A 19,731-nucleotide genomic window follows, 5' to 3' on the forward strand; every position below is an offset into this window, starting at 1 on the left:
CTGCTAGCAAAGCTTGGTAAAATGCTTGCAAGCATTATCTGACAGATTTCAAAACAGTTTGAATATTAGTCATCACGGATATGTCTGCCAAAAAGGGTAGTGTAAAACATCTGCAGCCCACATAAATACCCCCTGCTGAGTTAAACTCAGGAAATCAGCTTCAAAAGTTGCAGGAGGCAAAGAAGCTGAAGTGGCAGAATTTTCTACTAAGTGGTTGATAGACTTTCTGTGTGAGTAAAACTGTTGGGCGGGGGAGGGGGGGGGCGACCAGCAAGCTTTAAACTGTTTAAACTTTGGCTTTCGGTGACAACATATTCTGAAGCTCTACTTGGACTTATCCTACTCAGTGAATCACTTACACGGTATAAACTGAATACTAATTCTGTTGAGTCAGGGGATGTTAGATGACTATTAAACTCCTGAATTACAATAATTTTATGAAATGATGAAAAATTTCACTTAACTGCATTTAATTGTACTGAAGAACCAATAAGGCAAACGTATCATCACAATTATTAAGAAAACAGCAGAGCCTAGAGTCTTGAACTTTTTCAAAAAGCATAAAGTTTTAATTCAAACAGAACTAACCTGCCAAATGCAAGATGATGTGAAGAATCATCACTGTCTGTGTCCTGGAATCCTAGAAACTTCAGTGTTAGTGGCAGACTATTCCTCAGTGAGCCACATTGTTTTGCCATAAGACAGAGGAGGTTTGTGATCTGTGGCAGATTCTGTGAGTCCTGAATGTCTGGATCAGGAATTTTATAAAGAGAAATCCACTAATGTGGCATTACTAGGAACGGCTGCATGGTTTCTTCCTTCAGAGATATGTTTCTTTTCTTCTTTTTTGACTCAATACATAAAAACATCACAGCTGGAGAGAGGAGGACAAAATTCTTTTTGTCTTATGTTTTCATTTATTCCTGTTAAAAGAAAAACAACAGATTCAGAGTTTAAATACTGTTGTGGTGACTACCAGTTATATAAAACCAAACAGAGAGAGAGAGAGTCATATACAAAATTATTTCCTTCTTCTCAATTAAAAAAAAAATCCTTATGAAATCATTTTCAGTCCCCATCACATTGCTAGGCTTTGGTTGGAAAGGAAAAATCTTGCATATGAATGAGGTTATGATTCAGGAATTGGCTTATTGAACTTAGAAAATGTTGCTGATGTAAGATGATCTGTTCTATTATTAATCTACGATTCACCAGTTATGCAGCTAAAGAAGACTTGTTCTAAATGATAAGATCATGATTCAATATCCCAGAACAACTGCTAGCAGGTTTGTCCAATATGAAAGTTAATTTCTTGGAATAAATCATTTAAAGACAGTAAGAGTCGATGATGAAACCACTCTCTGGAGTTTGAAAAGAGACGGGGCTGCTTTAAGAGAGAAACAGGAAGTTGTAACTAGAAGCCATCTGAATACTAAGCCAAGGCAGAATGCTCACGAAGTAGCAACTTAAGTGGCAGTGTTTATCCTGAAATCCTCAGGCAGCCAGACCGTCTTAGGCAAATCTTGATAAAATAGTCCTTGTCCAGGTTTTTATCTAAGGAATCCTGAGAAGACTGAAGAATGGAGAGAAAGCAAAGATTCATGTCAGAGAAGGATGAGTATCAGTTTCAACATCAGGGAGCGGTGGAGCTGCTTGTCTTTAATTTTTTGCTCATCCTTACCATTTTGACAATCTGGCTATTTAAAAATCATCGATTTCGCTTCTTGCATGAAACCGGGGGAGCGATGGTGTACGGTGAGTGCAGAAATTGTAGGATTGATGTGAAACTTGTTGCTTGGGCGTAATTAGAGACGTGCTCAGATGGCAAAGTACCAAAACTGGAGAAAATGTGCTGATTGAAATGTCATTAGCTTGATGAAAGGTGCTGCAGCATAATGAATGCTCATCTCTTTCCAGATGAGCTGCTGAAATTTGCCTTGTCACAAAAGTAAATGCCACGGTCTTGTTCTCACGAGGCACATAATGCGAGTCTGTTGACAGATGCGGTCCATTGTCATGTGGGAAGTCAAACCGGGCTAGTTGTTTGTTTTTGTAATGATAGATATTTGGAAGCGATGGCTCCGCAGTCATCACTCTCTGGAGGGGCTGATGAGCATTATAAAGTTCTAGAAATAACATCACTTAAACATGTATTGAGAAAATCTTACAGCACCGAGTTTCAAGAAGAAAACTTGAAGAAATGTACGTATTCCTTCCCCTCCTAGTGAAGCAATTTTGTTCAAATCTACTTAAATTATATGAGTGTGTTTTATTTTCTTAAAATACCAAGAGTTTCTTTATGCAGTGCTCTTCATTTCTTAGCCTGATTTCATACTTTCTGATCAACAATTATTAGTATTATTTGCTAAGTATCTTCTTCTTTTTTTTGGAGGTACAGATAAGATGTGGAAAAACATTTAACCTTTAAACTCCCGAGGTATTGCTCTTTCTGTGCAATTTACCATATCATTCCTTTCAGAAAGTTTATTAAAACGTGACAGAGATTATCCAGTCTGTATTCTCATCTTTTGAAGTAAAGTGTAAGACACTGGTAGTTTTAAAACTGATTTGGTTTATGAAATAGTTTTCTATACCACTCTTATCTCTGCCTGATAATGGATAGAAAATTTGAACACATGAAAATGGCTGAGGTATTGTTATAATTCATAAAAGAAAATACTTTTATATTTCACTTCCCTTATTTTGGAAGTTCTGAAGCCTTTTACACTCCTGAGTTTCAGGGAACAGGATCAGTGCACATTTTATATGCTAACAACGTGATGTCCTGATAATAACAATATACAGTCATGATTTGAGACCATGAGAAACCCTATGCCTTAACTGGATCCAACTGTGAGATATTTGAGCTAAGTAGTTTTAGGCTAAGCAGAGTAATTGCTTTCAGGAGACTGATGTGCTGGTCCATTCAGAGAACAGTTAGGTTCTTTCCATCGAGAGTCTTAAAGCACACACAAACTCTCATTTGAGGAGAAAAACTCACAATCAGGTTTAAGAGACTAGTCAAAGAAAGTGATACCACTAGATGTAAAGCCCTGGGTGCCAGTCACTGCCCTCCTCCATCATCACTGGACCAAGCTTTCTCCTGACTTGTCTAATAAATAATCAATGAGGATGTGGGATGTAATCTGAGAAGTTGGAAACAATGTAATTCCTAGCATTAAATTATAGGGCAATTTATAGTTTAGAAAAACAACACAGGTTTTAAAATAACAAACCTTTATTAGAGGGAAGGATTTCTTCACAGCCCTGAATTTGAGTGACCATGACTCATTTACCAATTAAAGTTTATCTCTGATGGATATACTGTTTTGTAAAAGTTTTGATTAAATTTTGGTGACCTATTAAAATTCAACATACTTTGTACTCACAACACATAAATGTAACTTTTACTTTGGAACATGAAAATTCCCAGGTTAACTTTAATACTTAAACAGCTCCATGAAGTACTTTTAAGTTATGGTTAAACTCATAAAATATTAGCACATTTACTGCATAGCACAGGGAGCTATATTCAATATCTTTTAATATGCTATCCTGGAAAAGAATTGAAAAAAAAAGAGTATATATACAAATTACTTTGCTGTACATCTGAAACTACCAATATTTCAAATCAGGTATGGTTTAATAAAAAGAAAAATAGCACTTGAACATTAGCTGAGATAACATGTCTCTTAATTGCTATTCCTAAGGCAGTTTAAGCTTAAGGTTTGTGTGGGATTAAGTTGAACTGTCTGATTTCTGTCCTTCTTTCATAAATTTTTTTATACAAAAGTTATTAAAAGCAAGTTCTGAAACAGTGCAATGTATAAGGATTATAAAAATTATGGAGACATGCACATATATGTATAACTATCCCATTACTAGAAATTTTAGTATCCTTGAGTTATCTTGAACTGTATAAATCAATGAAAAGACTTATTTTAGTGTTGCTTAATTTTTTTGTTGTTGACATAGAATTATAATTGTTGGAATTTAAGGAGATCTTAGAGGTTATTTTTTCTAGCCACCTCATTATGCAGAGGAATAAGCTAAATTTCAAAGACGTGAACTTCCCCCAAACTGAATAGCCCCTCATAACAGCATCCTTGCACTTTCACTTACTCAAAAAAGCTTTCACTGATAATCCCCCAAAATAGTCCATATGGATAGTCCGTATATTTGGTGATATCTCAGTGTTCTTTTTCAGCGATGATATAAATGTTATAGGTAAAATAATTCATAGGCAGTTTCTCTCAATGATGTAATAAAATCATTTGAATCTACAACAGAGAAACAAGATGGGACATTCTGATAAACTTTTTTAAATTGTAAGGGGAAAGGCGATACCAAGTGAATGAATCTCCCAGTAGCTACAAATGAATTTGAAATTCATTTACTGGGAAGAAGTCAGAGATTGTAAGTTCAGTATCTTCATCTCATAGATGAGGAAATGAAGACTTACGTAGCCAATACACCTGTAGTTGTAACCAACCTATGACTTGGTTACATATTCATGTAACTGAGCTGATAGGCCTCTATTTTTTTTAAGAGATGCTGAAGATGCTTTAACATAAATTCTTTCAATGATTGTCCTAGAGAGAGGATGTATCTGTGAGCTCCAGATGCATCCTCACATTCTTTATGCTTTCAACATTAGTCAGAGAGATTCTATTTTCCAGGAAGTCCCAAGAGAATGAAATTTCAGAGTAAGACCATATAAGCCCTCATCATCAGAGTATGGAGACCATGGTTCTTGCTAGAGTCCTGTCAGAGGAATGGTGATAATCAATGTGGGAGAAAAGCAACAAAACTATGGTTGAAATCAACTTTGAACTGTTTTTTTTTGGCTTTTCTGAGTCTTGAGGCTCCTGTTGCATGCGGGTTTTCTCTAGTTGCAGCAAGCAGGGGCCACTCTAGTATGAGGGCTTCTCACTGTGGTGGCTGCTCTTGTTGCAGAGCCCAGACTCTAGAGTGTATGAGTTTCGAAAGTTGTGACACAGAGTTAGTTGTCCCACAGCATATGGGATCTGCCTGGACCAGGGATCGAATCTGTGTCCCTTGCATTGGCAGGCAAACTCTTAACTACTGGACCACAAGGGAAGTCCCCACACTGAACTTTTAAAGGGTTTTTTTTTTGTCTTAGATGAACACTTGAGAGTAAACTGTACTTTAGTCATCTCCATCTTTCAGACAGATATACTTGTAATGAAACATCTAAGATTGCTTGGTCCTGTATCTGATGCTTATCAATGAATTTGACCAGTCCCCTACTGGACTGAGTAGTGCTCTTACTCCCATCAACTATCTGTATAATGCGCCATTTTCCTCTGTGTCAAGAATCATAAATATTTTCTAAGGCACTGGATTTCCTGTAATACTTAAGCCCAGCCAGCATGTTACCTTTCTGCTGACATTCCACTGATATGTATCTGTTATCTTTTAGAAAATACAATAGATGTTGATTCATTTTATCTGTATATTGTTGCTCAGTTGCCCAGTTGTGTCTGACTCTTTGTAACCCCATGGACTGTAGCATGCCAGGCTTGCTTATCCTTCACTATCTCCTGGAGTTTGCTAAAGGTCAAGTCCATTGAGTCAGTGATGCCATCCAACCATCTCATCCTCTGTCTTTCCCTTCTCCTCCTGCCCTCAGTCTTCCTGAGCATCAGGAAATGAGTCAGCTCTTCGCATCAGGTGGCTAAAGTGTTGGAGTTTCAACTTCAGCATCAGTCCTTTCAATGAATATTCAGGACTGATTTCCTTTAGGATGGACTGGTTGGGTCTCCTTGCAGTCCAAGGGACTCTCAAGAGTCTTCTCCAACACCACAGTTCAAAGGTATAAATTCTTTGGCGCTCAGGTTTCTTTATAGTCCAACTTTCACATCCATACATGACTACTGGAAAAACCATAGCCTTGACTAGATGGACCTTTGTTGGCAAAGTAATGTCTCTGCCTTTTAATATGCTATCTAGACTGGTCATAACTTTCCTTCCAAGGAGCATGCATCTTTTAACTTCATGGCTGCAGTCACCATCTGCAGTGATTTTGGAGCCCCCCAAAATAAAGTCTGACACTGTTTCCACTGTTTCCCATCTATTTCCCATGAAGTGATGGGACCGGATGCCATGATCTTCATTTTCTGAATGTTGAGCTTTAAGCCAACTTTCTCACTCTCCTCTTTCACTTTCATCAAGAAGCTGTTTAGTTCTTCTTCACTTTCTGTCATGAGGGTGGTGTCATCTGCATATCTGAGGTTATTGATATTTCTTCCAGCAATCTTCATCCCACCTTGTGCTTCTTCCAGCCCAGCATTTCTCATGATGTACTCTGCATAGAAGTTAAATAAGCAGGGTGACAATATACAGCCTTGACGTACTCCTTTTCCTATTTGGAAACAGTCTGTTGTTCCATGTCCAGTTCTAACTGTTCAAGGGTCCTAGGATGCTTTTAAAAATGAGTGGTAACATTTTAACAATATTTTTGCTTCACTGATAAGAGTGGTTGGTAATTGTGTCTCATGACATTCTACAGTTCTCATTATTTCAAAATTGAAGGGTTAAAATCCATAATTGGTTTAACGTATAAGCCATGATGGTATTCATTTAAATTGGACTAAAAGCTTAGAAGACTGTTAATGGTCAAATATTGATTGGCAGCAGAATGTGCACTTAGTGCTGCTCACTTAGGGCCCTGTATCCCCTTCTCATTGTTCATAAAAGAAAAATTGCTTCTTGTTCTCTGATAGCATTAACAATTCCATTATACATCACTGGCAGCTCCCTTACTTTGTAGGACGTTCCTAATACTATGCATTTGAGGGGTGGGATCTGAACTTAGGAACAAAATAGTTTAAACCTCTTAGAATTCTGCCTTTGATTTCATGGCCTTACAATATAAGAAACAGTTTCTAAATGCACATGGAAATCTTGTTTAGTGGGCTGAAGGGAAAAATTAAGCTACAAAATTTAGATTTTGAATTCATTAAAGTATGTTAAACTATTGGGCTTCTCCGGTGGCTCAGTGGTAAAGAACCCACCTGTGAAACAAGAGACACAGCCCATCCCTGAGTTGGGAAGATCCCCTGGAGAGGGAGATGGCAGCCCACTCCATATTCTTGCCTGGAGAACCCCATGGGCAGAGGAGCCTGGCAGGCTACAATTCATGGGGTTGCAAAGAATTGGACACAACTGAGCGACTAAACAACAGCAACATATTAAACTACTGACCTATGTTCCTCTAAAAAGATATTTACCAGTTTAATAGGTCCCATTGAGTTCACTCAACATCCTGTTTTTCAAGATTTAAAGGAAATATAGTTCATAGTCAATCACTAACCCTATCTTTCTTCAAAAATCACAAGGCATTCATTTTATCCTGGCACTGCTTGGAGGTTCCTCAGGATAAGACTGGGTTGTTGGACATGGTGTGGCTGTTCCCTACTGATCCATTTTACTCTGCTTCGGTCCAGCCCTGCCTCCTTGACCTCCAGGCCCATAGGAGATGTTGACTGCCACTTTGTACCCTTCTCCCTGCCTGGAAGCCCTGTCTGAGGCTTTTTCCTTATTCAAATGTGGCATGCTTTATGAACAAAGCATTGGATGCTCTCTTGTGGATTTGAGTTTTTAAATCCTTATGATTTTCCTTCTTTCTTTCTTTCTTTTTTTTCAGTAGCTAAATGCATTACTTGGGCAAGTGACTTAATTTCTAGCCTTACTTTTCCTATCTATAAAAAGAGGAAGAAGTGGTTATCACTAACTTTCCTTCCAGCTGCAAAAGTCCTTCAAGATTCAGGTCAAGGCTGACTTTTGCCATCAGGCATTTCAGTTACTCCAATTCAAACCAACACCTTTCTTCCCAGAACCAGCCTATAGTGACATCCAGGTCCTTCTCCCAGACAGAATTTTAGTTACTGTTATATTGCCATTCTTAGTTCTTCCAATCCCTCTCTGATTTTGTATTTCGTGCTCAATAAATCCTGTTGAATTCCTGTTAGAAAGTTAAAGAGAGAAAGTTATCCTGTCAGAACAGTGAGGGCTGGCTGTGGATCTGGGGGTCTGTGAATGCATGTCCTATGAAAGTCAGAGTGGCTCTGGTTTAATCTAAAGGGGTCTGCAGGAAAGGAAATTATGGTTAAGAGCCTGAGGAAGGAAACTTGCTTTCCCCTTTGGTTTAAAAAAAAAAAGGTTGGTTTTAAGGACACCAGAGATCAGGGCAAGGTTATCCATGCTGTAAAGCCTTAGCCAGAGAAAGTTTGAAAAAGTGGAAAAAATCAAAGGCAAATTGCTCTATGTAGGTTTCTGAAAGTTGATTTTAAGAAAATAACCTCCTATGTATTCTGCTTTGCTCCTGAATCAGCAGGGAGCTACAGAAAAAGCCCTGAGAGCAAATTGTGTTGCCTCAAATGGTCTTGTCTCAGGTGCTAAAGGCTAATGAACAAGCACATTAAGAAAATGAATTTATGATTTAAACAGTTTATGGAGATATTATATGTAGTCTAAATTGAATTAAAATTATATGGTCAGCAAGTAGGGACATGAAGAACAAACATTTGTTAGGATTTATTATAAAATCAGTCAGTTCAGTCACTCAGTCGTGTCCGACTCTTTGTGACCTCATGAACTACAGCACACCAGGCCTCCCTGTCCATCACCAACTCTCAGAGTCCACCCAAACCCATATCCATTGAGTCAGTGATGCCACCCAGCCATCTCATCCTCTGTCGTCCCCTTTTCCTCCTGCCCCCAATCCCTCCCAGCATCAGAGTCTTTTCCAATGAGTCACCTCTTCGCATGAAGTGGCCAAAGTATTGGAGTTTCAGCTTTAGCATCAGTCCTTCCAATGAACACCCAGGACTGATCTCCTTTAGGATGGACTGGTTGGATCTCCTTGAAGTCCAAGGAGCGTCAGTTCTTTGGCGCTCAGCTTTATTCACAGTCCAGCTCTCACATTCATACATAACCACTGGAAAAACCATAACCTTTGCTAGATAGACCTTTGCTGACAAAGTAATGTCTCTGCTTTTGAATATGCTGTCTAGACTGGTCATAACTTTCCTTCCAAGGAGTGTCTTTTAATTTCATGGCTGCAGTCACCATCTGCAGTGATTTTGGAGCCCCCCAAAATAAAGTCTGACACTGTTTCCACTGTTTCCCCATCTATTTGCCATGAAGTGATAGGACCGGATGCCATGATCTTCATTTTCTGAATGTTGAGCTTTAAGCCAGCTTTTTCACTCTCCTCTTACACTTTCATCAAGAGGCTCTTTAGTTCTTCACTTTCTGTCATAAGGGTGGTGTCATTTGCATATCTGAGGTTATTGATATTTCTCCCGGCAATCTTGATTCCAGCTTGTGCTTCTTCGAGCCCAGCATTTCTCATGATGTATTCTGCATAGAAGTTTAATAAGCAGGGTGACAGTATACAGCCTTGATGTACTCTGTTTCCTATTTGGAACCAGACTGTTGTTCCATGTCCAGTTCTAGCTGTTTCTTCCTGACCTGCATACAGGTTTCTCAAGAAGCAGGTCAAGTGGTCTGTTATTCCCATCTCTTTCAGAATTTTCCACAGTTTATTGTGATCCACACAGTCAAAGGCTTTGACATAGTCAGTAACGCAGAAATAGATGTTTATCTGGAACTCTCTTGCTTAACATATAGTAAAAAAAATACAACAAATGACAATAATAGCAATGACAAATGGCATTTGCAGTGGGAACTATGCTCTCATAAGTACTTAAACATATATTAACTTATTTAACTCTCAAAATCACCATTTTTTAGAGGGGGAAACTGAGGCACCCCAAATTAAGTAACTTGCCCAATGTCACACATCTACTAGATGCCACAGCTGGGACTCAAGCCTTGGCAGTTTGGCTCCATGAGACCACAGGGTATCACAAACATGGGTATATTTGTGTGTGTGTGTGTTACAGGGAGAGATATTATCATTTTTTTAAGTTACAGATGCTGAAACCAATATTTGGAGACATGCTGTGACTTGCTGGTAACCACCAGGGCTGAACTTCAAACCCAGGACCATAAAACCCATGTTCTTTTTCCTGTATCACACATTTAATCCTACTGAGGTTGCTGTTATTCAGTTAAATGTCTACTCTGTGCCAGGTGATAGTACCTTAGAAAGTTTATAGAAGTAAGACAGAGAATGAGAGATCTAACTTTATACTAACCATCATTGCTAATCATCACTGTATCCATGCAAAATAGGCCTGAGGACCTTCAGTTTGTATGTTAGGAAACATATACTCAAAATTTACAACCATGGGCAAGGTTTCCCACAATAATTGGCAAGAACACTATTTTTGGAAGCTAGTGCTCTCAAATTCTGGCCATAGTTGACTACTCATCAAAGTCTTCTGCTGATATTTAACTGTCCCATGAAGTCAGGAGTAGGGAGAGGTAGGGGAAGGAAGATATTAAAGTTTTCTTTTTTACCTTGAGGCCCCAGAAACAGTATACTGTCCATAGCAAAAAGTCCAGGATGGGAAACTGGGGATAAATCACTTCAGTCATGTCCGACTCTTTGTCACCCTATGAACTGTAGCCCACCAGACTCCTCTGTCTGTGGGATTCTCCAGGCAAGAATACTGGAGTGGGTTGCCATGCCCTCCTTCAGGGGATCAGCCCAGGGGTTTAACCCATGTCTCTTTCTTCTCCTGCATTGGGAGTTGAGTTCTTTACCCCTAGCATGGGAAAGACAGTGGGAGCAACACTGGGAAAGTGCATTATGCCAAGTAGCTGGGTTGCAATGTCCCAGCGAGAGTGATAAGGCTCACCAAGAAACACCTGCCCCAGCATCAGGTAGGTGGTGTTTCAAGTCCACAGTTACTCTGGTTTTAAATGGTTGTTGGAATGTGTGGGGAAGGTCCTGCAAATGCCTTATTTATGTGGAGCGGGCAAAGTAGGCTTTCATAATGTTAGGTTAATTGAGTAAATGTTTGGAAGAGACTGAAGATAAAATTGATTATACCTCTGGACTCTCCAAGCTTGGTGAAACCTATGTGCATGAACCTGAGGTGACATGGATATTGATAGAGTTCTATGACTGTGATGTCAATCATACCGGTAGAAACTGTTGTCTTACAGGACAGTGTTTGTCACAGTAGGGTCCCAGGACCAGCAGCATCAGCATTATCTGAAAACCCATTAGAAATGCTTATATGTGGGCCCCGGCCCAGACTTATTAGGTCAAAAATTTGGGGCAGAATCCAGCAAAGCAGTTTTTCAACAGACCTTCTAGAGGGTTCTGACACGCCAAAGTATAACTACTTCATGTAGCTCCTAGTTTTGTTTCTTTTTTTTTTCTTTTATATTTTGTTTTTCTCACTTCATTACCCTATTGTGACAAAAAGGGGATTTTGGGAGACAATCTCTATGTATTGGAGAGCCCCTTCCTCTTTCACTATTTATAATACTTTGTGAAATTTCCACTTGTGGTCTGAGGGGAAAAAAGAGACTGTTTTTGTGTAAACATTATAAAGTAAAAAATTAGTTTGTTTTAGTCAGTATGTATCTAGTTTGATATCTCTATTTTTATATTTGTTCTGTAACCTTGCAAAGCTGATTCCATGGAAGCATGTTAGCTCTGTATAAGCTGGTGTCTGAGATAGTTTCTAGAGAAAAGTTACCTATAGTGCTGTGTTAGGAATCCAGAGTGCTGTGAAATGTGTGTGTTATGTGTTTGTGTGCTTGCATGTGTGTGTGTATGTGTATGTTGTGTGCATGAGTGTGTTTGATATACACCAAGGAAGGAAGTATGCGTTGAACAGCCTACCATGGTAGAAGATCTCATGGTTGGGGTTCTGTCATTTCCCATATGACTCTAACCTGTGAGGAGATAGAACTTTGAATGGATGAGGCATCCCAAGGTCCCAAGGTGGAACAGCTTCATGGAGACCACTTTCCCACCTTGGGATATCATGGGATACTGTTGCTGGCAGATGCCCCAGACAGACCTGTTCTGAAATCCTATGGGCTGCTTTTCTTCAACAAAACAAGTTGATAATGAGCCAGCACAAAGCAATAAATTATGTCCCTTTTAGCAACACCCACACTTTCGTTTAGTCCTTTGAATTTAGGAGGTTGGTAGGAGGGCAGAGAGAGAACAAAAGCCCTAAATAACAGAATGCACTGTGTATTTTTACTTTTGGTCCTATCCCTGACTAATCTAGCAGTGTAAAATTAAACTGCTAGAGGAAAATGTTAGGGAATGCATTTAGCATTTGAAACTCAAACCCACATCATCTCTCTAAATCAGTGTTCTGACAAAGACTTTGATAAGATGGCAAGTGAGTGAGTGAAGTCGCTCAGTCATGTCCGACTCTTTGCGACCCCATGGACTGTAGCCTATCAGGCTCCTCCGTCCATGGGATTTTCCAGGCAAGAGTGCTGGGGTGGATTGCCATTTCCTTCTCCAGGGGATCTTCCTGACAAGTGTAATACCACTTCCCTAATATCACTGTCCTAGCAGTGGCCTGGTGTCACCCACGTGAGCAGTATTGGTGCGGTGCAGAAACAAAGAACCTGGGCTCCAAGAAGGCTGCCTTCCTGGGTCAGGGATTTAGTGGCCCTGGAAGGGCTGCCCATCAGTGTACATTTTTGCCTGTTTACCTGTAGAAATCATACCACAGAGCATTCAGTGTTTATATACATTTAAACTGATAAGATGGTAGAGGTGGATAAATACCAAATAAACAGTTAAAAATTGTGGAGATGCCATGTAATGTCTAATATTTGTGAATAGTATCTTACAGTTAAATGGTATCCACTGATTTGACTGCCTTAAAATATTGATCACATCCTTTCCTTCTTCATCTCCACATTTAGATCCCTAGTTCAGATGTATTTGTTTTAATCTGAGTGATTAAAATAACATCTTATATTCCCTGCCTTAAAGAGTCTCCTGCTGTAAAAAGTCTTAAGATTGGTAAAGAACATTCTTTCTTCTTTGGGCTTTATTTTATTCCTGTCATCTTGAAATTCCTCTACTCAAATTCCTTTGCTAAATTCTTTTCGCATAAATATACACTACTTCTGATGTTAACTTTCTCTGCAGTTGCCCACTGTATCTCATTTCTCTTTTCTCTGTTCAGATGATTGTCTCCAAATGCTCTTTCCCTTGCTCCAAAACAGAGCAAATCTGCCTCCCTCAAAGGGGGTTACCCTGCCTTTCCTCAGGATCTTCTTGGCAACCGTCTCTCCTTCTTGAACAACCTCTGTTTCTCAGTTGTGCTGGGGCCCTTGGTCTCAGGTGCCTTAGTGGGCCACCCCAGCTGCTCCAGGGTCCTGATTAGGACCCTGCTCGTTGATTTCCATGGGTTTCTCCCTAAAAATGTCTACACCCTCTTCTCTACTTGGCAAACCCTATGCATCCTTAAGAACCTTTTCTGTAAGGCCTTCCTTAATGCTTTCATGGGGTTCCTGGGAACTTTTATATTCACTTAAAAATTATGTCTGTTAGCATGTATTCAGCTGTGTAGTCACAGAAACCCTGACTCAAACACACTTAAGCAGTGTGGTCATTTATTATCTTACATAGCTGAAGTCTAGAGGAGAGTAATCTTCAGAGCTGGTTGACTCAGCAGCCTGCTATTGTTTTCAAGGACCCAGGTTCTTTCCTTTACTCTGCTATTCCTAGTGCTGACTTCAATGTCAGAGTGAGGGTGAGGTGGACATGGCAGTTTCTACTGTCCTAACCAGGCCCAATTATAGTCTGAGGAAGAAGACAACACATCTCTCTTCTGCCTCTCTCTTAGGATGACAAAGCTTTTCTAGGAGGCCTCCTAGCGAGCTTCCCTTCACATCTTACTGACTGAAATAGAGTCACATGCCTTCTAGTACCAGTGGCTCAGATGGACAAGTATCCCGCTGCAATGCAGGCAATCTCCAGGTTCAATCCCTGGGTCAGGAAGCTCCTCTAGAGAAGGAAATGTCTACCCACTCACTCCAGTATTCTTGCCTGGAGAATCCCATGGACAGAGGATCCTGAGGGGATTGTCCATGGGGTTGCAAAGACTCAGACATGACTGAGCTACTAACACAGTTTTCATGGTGGCTCAGCAGTAAAGAATCTGCCAGCAGTGCAGAAAATGTAGGTCTGATCCCTGGGTTGGAAAGATCCCCCAGAGGAGGAAATGGCAATCTAGTATTCTTGCTGGGTAAATTCCATGGCCAGAGGAATATGGCAGGCTACAATCCATAGAGTCACAAAAAGCTGGACACAACTGAGCAACTGAACACATATTGAATGGAAACACCCATGGAACTGACAGAGAGGTCAGCTTACCCTGAGCATGTGTTGGGATAAAGGGGAGATGGATATGAGTTGTCAGTCAACAATATCTGATACCCTTATCAAGTTGAAATATATTATACACCTTAAAGATTCATCTTTTCTTGTAGGGGACAATACTTCTTTTATCTAGATTATTCTTAGAAGCCACTCAGTGCATAGAGTGAAAGAAACATAAAACTCGATTCTTCTCTAGCCTTCATGTATTACCTGCATTTTATTTAGGCTCCTAAATTCTCTCCAATATCTTGTGGCATTGAAATATACCTGTGTAAGGCAGTTCTATTTCCAGTTTTTTAAGAAATTGCCACACTTTTCTTCATAGTGGCTGTACTAGTTTGCATTCCCACCAACAATCTAAGAGGGTTCCCTTTTCTCCACACCCTCTCTAGCAATTATTGCTTGTAGACTTTTGGATAGCAGCCATTCTGACTGGCGTGAAATGGTACTTCATTGTGGTTTTGATTTGCATTTCTCTGATAGTGATGTTGAGCATCTTTTCATGTGTTTGTTAGCCATCTGTATGTCTTCTTTGGAGAAATGTTTGCTTAGTTCTTTTGCCCATTTTTTGATTGGGTCATTTATTTTTTTTGGAATTGAGCTGTAGGAGTTGCTTGTATATTTTTGAGATTAGTTGTTTGTCAGTTGATTCATTTGCTATTATTTTCTCCCATTCTGAAGGCTGTCTTTTCACCTTGCTTAGAGTTTCCTTTGTTGTGCAGAAGCTTTTAATTTTAATTAGGTCCCATTTGTTTATTTTTGCTTTTATTTCCAATATTCTGGGAGGTGGGTCATAGAGGATCCTGCTGTGACTTATGTCGGAGATGGTTTTGCCTATGTTCTCCTCTGGGAGTTTTATAGTTTCTGGTCTTACGTTTAGATCTTTAATCCATTTTGAGTTTATTTTTGTGTATGGTGTTAGAAAGTGTTCTAGTTTCATTCTTTTACAAGTGGTTGACCAGTTTTCCCAGCACCACTTGTTAAAGAGATTGTTCTTTCTCCATTGTATATTCTTGCCTCCTTTGTCAAAGATAAGGTGTCCATAGGTGTGTGCATTTATCTCTGGGCTTTCTATTTTGTTCCACTGATCTGTATTTCTGTCTCTGTGCCAGTACCATACTGTCTTGATGACTGTGGCTTTGTAGTGGGGCCTGAAGTCAGGCAGGTTGATTCCTCCTGTTCCCTTCTTCTTTCTCAAGATTGCTTTGGCTATTCGAGGTTTTTTGTATTTCCATAGAAATTGTGAAATTATTTGTTCTAGCTCTGTGAAAAATACCATTGGTAGCCTGATAGGGATTGCATTGAATCTATAGATTGCTTTAGGTAGTATACTCATTTTCACTATATTGATTCTTAATCCCACTGCTGGGCATACACACCAAGGAAACCAGAACTGAAAGAGACACGTGTACCCCAGTGTTCATCACAGCACTGTTTATAATAGCCAGGACATGTAAGCAACCTAGATGTCCATCAGCAGATGAATGGATAAGAAAGCTGTGGTACAGATACACAATGGAGTATTACTCAGCCATTAAAAAGGATACATTTGAATCAGTTCTAATGAGGTGGATGAAACTGGAGCATACAGAGTGAAGTAAGCCAGAAAGAAAAACACCAATACAGTATACTAATGCATATATATGGAATTTAGAAAGATGGTAATGTTAACGCTGTATGTGAGACAGCAAAAGAGACACAGATGTCTAGAACAGTCTTTTGGACTCTGTGGGAGAGGGTGAGGGTGGGATGATTTGGGAGAATGGCATTGAAATATGTATAATATCATATAAGAAACAGATCACCAGTCCAGGTTCAATGCAGGATACAGGATGCTTGGGGCTGCTGCACTGGGATGACCCAGAGGGATGGTACGGGGAGGGAGGTGGGAGGGAGGTTCAGGATGGGGAACACGTGTACACCCGGGGTAGATTCATGTTGAGGTATGGCAAAACCAATACAATATTGTAAAGTAATTAGCCTCCAATTAAAATAAATAAATTTAAATTTAAAAAAAGAAATATACCTGTGTAGTTATCTGATTATCAGATACATATGTATAGTTGAGCTTATTGCTTTATGTTACTCCAGAGAAGTACTACCCATACAGAACAAGACTCTGAAGGGAACCTGCTGTGTGTGCCATGTGGGTGACAGTGTGTGTGACAGTGTGTGAACACAACTGTTGGTCTGAACATAGCCAAAGAGGTTTCAACCTGTGATGTTTTCAAAACCATTCTGTAATCCATTTCATTATACATAAATATAACCATTATATGTCAAAGTAAATCCCCACCCATATTTCTCTTAGAAAACACCCTTTAGGAGGACATTTCAGCATCATGTAGAATGACTGTCAGTAAGATGCAGGGGGACTGTTTATGAAATGCAGGCTCAATATAAGAAGACACTTAGGAAAAACCTGTTGTACCTTCTTCTTACCAGAAATTAGGATCACAGGACTGGGCAGAAGATAGGATTAAAATAGTTTAATATTGTATGATCAGGGCCATATTTTGTTCATTTTTATAACTCCTACAAGTCCTAGAGCAATGCCTGTCTTGTCTATAGCATGAAAGCAGAAGGAGGGAAGAAGGGAAGTTTTTTTTTTTGTTCCATATTTTCAATGTGAAGAGCGGAGAGTCAGCTCAGAGAGATGAGGCTCACGTTTCTAAATGCTTCTCATTTTGAGTGCTTGTGAGGCTCTTTTTTCTCCTTCCCTCTGTTCTTCTCCCACAAATATCACCATGTCCACTGTGTGTCAGGCATCTGCTATGAGAATTATACCACAAGCAAGCTCTGTAAGGATGGGAACATCATAGCATTTGGTGTGATGCTCCTCACATGTGACATTTTAAAATGCTGGTCCCTGACTGAATATATAAACTCAGAGGATCCTTTTCTTCTTGAATCCAAGGGCGTTTGTGAACTTGGAGAAAGTTGGGCTGTAACTGCCTAAAGTGTTTGGCATTTCAAGACGAAAAAAAAAGAGATGAGAAATAGCACAGCTTCTGCCCTAAACTGTCTCCTTGTCTAGTGGTGACAAAGCCAAAGTCTACATAGCAATGCTGAACAATATATGTCTTTATATAAAATTGGGCCCAAAAGGGTGTGGTTCAAACTGTAAGTATTCAAAGATTAGGGAACTTAGTACAGGCCGCATCAGAGCCCAGGTATCCCTGCTGGGACTTGGGATGCTCTTTGTTGGACTGTGAGTACTTTAGGGATGAGGACTGTTGTCCAGCTCTGACTTGGGGGTTTGTATGCTGCTGGAGCGAGGCCAGGACTCACTTGAGAACAGGTTCCCACTGCTGTCACACTAGTTACTGAGAAGCTCAGACTTGTAGACTCAGGGGATACATTTGGACTAGAGTTTCTGCTTGAAGAAGGTAATGCCACCAGCCAGCCAGGTGACAGAACTCAGCAAAGTGTCATACTTGTGAGGATAAACCTGGGACCAGGGCTGTGTGCACATGTGATGGTGATATTGCTTTGCTGGGAGAGGCTGCCTTCCTTTCTCCTTGGGCAAGTGGGGTCGGCTTCATGACTTACCAAAGAGAGTGCTGGTTTGTATCTATAAATCATGGTAGATAGTCTCCTCTTTCCTTCTTCTGCATACAAGTGGCTGATAACTGTCTATCCTGTATCTTTGTGGGGGTGTAAAAATGATCCCTTTTCATTAGCATTTTCTTCCTATAAGCAGTCCTTCTTTATCTGTCACCTACTCTCTTATAATACTGGGTAGGAGTACATTCACTCAAGACTCCACATTTGTGTCAACATACAGCTAAAGCTGTGAGTGATTTAGCTAAAGCTAAAATTGTGAAGCTCTGTGAGCAAGTAGTCTGGCCTCCAACATTAAGGATTTTCTAGTTGCTGCTACTGCACACAGATGGGTGGATGTGTTTAACCAAGTTCATAGGGAAGCTGCAGCTCCTCCACTGATCCTTATCCTAGGCTAAGATGACTCCTCTCAACCCTTGGGGTAGGGGAGAAGAAGGGTCAGGGCCTTTTGTCTAGTGTGTTAATTTGAGTCTTCCAAGAGGCAGATGCTAGAAAGAGATTAGTTGTGCAAAAGATTTATTAGGGAAAATTCTTTTGAGGAAAAGGGGGGAAGGAGACTGAGGATGCTGGGCCAGCTGTCAGGCCTTGGTGCAGCCCCAACCAACTCCTATGGCGAGAACGAAGGACAGGAGGCTGGGGAGGAGAAGATTTAAGCTGCAGTGCAGTTTTAAAAAAGGTTTGACAAGGCTGTTACAGAGTCTTTGAGCCATGGTGGCCCTTCAGAGGCCTGCTTAGTGCCCCTGATGAGATCAGTCATTTGGCTGATTTCTTAAGTTCCTGCAGTGTGCCTCTTCTCAAAGGCTGGAACCAATGATGGCACAGAGGGCCAGGCACGGCCATTTAGGTTTTGATTCACTGTATGAATCTAACCACAGAAACCCAGGTCCTGAGCACTTGTTTTTATGACAAATTCTTGTTTTCCCTGCTTAGGAAAGAATGATGGACACTTCATGTTTACTCCCTGTTATTGCACTGAAAGCACATTGCAAAAATAAAATGACTCACCCTTTGGGAATTTCAGACATTATCAACAATATAGTTTCTCTCTATTCAAGTGCAGAGAGTATCTTGTTTCCCTTCTTTATTTCCCACTAAGCAGAAAGCTGAAGAGGTCATAGTATCATTCACGATACTTGCCAAGTAACATTTAGAGAATAAATTCTCCCCAAGATTTCACTAGAGTGTTGGAAAAGTGATATTCTTACGCAGGCATCCTAAGCCCTGTGCAGTGCATATGGTGTGTCTTCCCTCCTCTTTCCTGACTAGTTTTATTACAGGCATTTGACACTGCACGTGGAAGGCTGCCCACTGCTCTGTGATAGGTCAAGTGCTCGTGGTGGTTACAAATCCATCACTTATTTTTTCCTTTCTAACGAAAGTTAGCATTAAATGTTTCTCACTATTATGGGGGAGTGGACCAAATAGCGAAGCAGGAATAAGTAAGATAAAAATATTCTTGACAGAAATCTGCTTTCATTCTCACTTTATCGCCAGAGCAATGGCTCTTACATGAAAATCTGACTGTTTTACTGTCCTGCCTAAAATCTTACAACAGTTTCATATTACCATTGGGTTAGAAATAAGAACTCCTTAGCAGGACAGAGGAGCCTCTTTATAACCTGGCCCCTGTAGTCTAGTTTCTCTCTCTTTCTCTCTCTCTCCCTCTCTTCCACTTATTCTCTTCTTACTCCACTGCTGATTTCCGAAATCCATCAGATTTCTTAAGTTCCTTTGTATATATATGGTATATTGTTAGGTCATCCTAGTGACTGTTGACACAGAAGCACTCACATTTCAGTGAGTGCACAAGAGAAGTTCACTTTTCGCTCACATAATGGTCTGGTGCAGGTTTTCCTGGC

The 19,731-nt window shown here is 40.1% G+C and overlaps 1 protein-coding gene across 2 annotated transcripts in view; it reads left to right on the forward strand.

Annotated features, from left to right (window-relative positions):
• The first annotated feature begins 1,434 nt into the window (after window positions 1-1,434).
• SLC9A9 (solute carrier family 9 member A9) overlaps window positions 1,435-19,731 on the forward strand; it is a 652,914-nt gene continuing 634,617 nt past the window's right edge. The window contains exon 1 of one of the 2 annotated variants that reach the window (XM_004003282.5): window positions 1,435-1,755. In XM_004003282.5, coding sequence (XP_004003331.2) covers window positions 1,581-1,755 — 175 coding nt within the window. In that variant the 5' untranslated portion in view covers window positions 1,435-1,580. Of the gene's footprint in view, window positions 2,203-19,731 lie in introns of both variants that reach the window. The other variant, XM_042235926.2, reaches the window with a different exon arrangement.

The sequence above is a fragment of the Ovis aries genome, chromosome 1 (assembly GCF_016772045.2).
Source record: "Ovis aries strain OAR_USU_Benz2616 breed Rambouillet chromosome 1, ARS-UI_Ramb_v3.0, whole genome shotgun sequence".
In the NCBI taxonomy this organism is placed as follows: domain Eukaryota; kingdom Metazoa; phylum Chordata; class Mammalia; order Artiodactyla; family Bovidae; genus Ovis; species Ovis aries.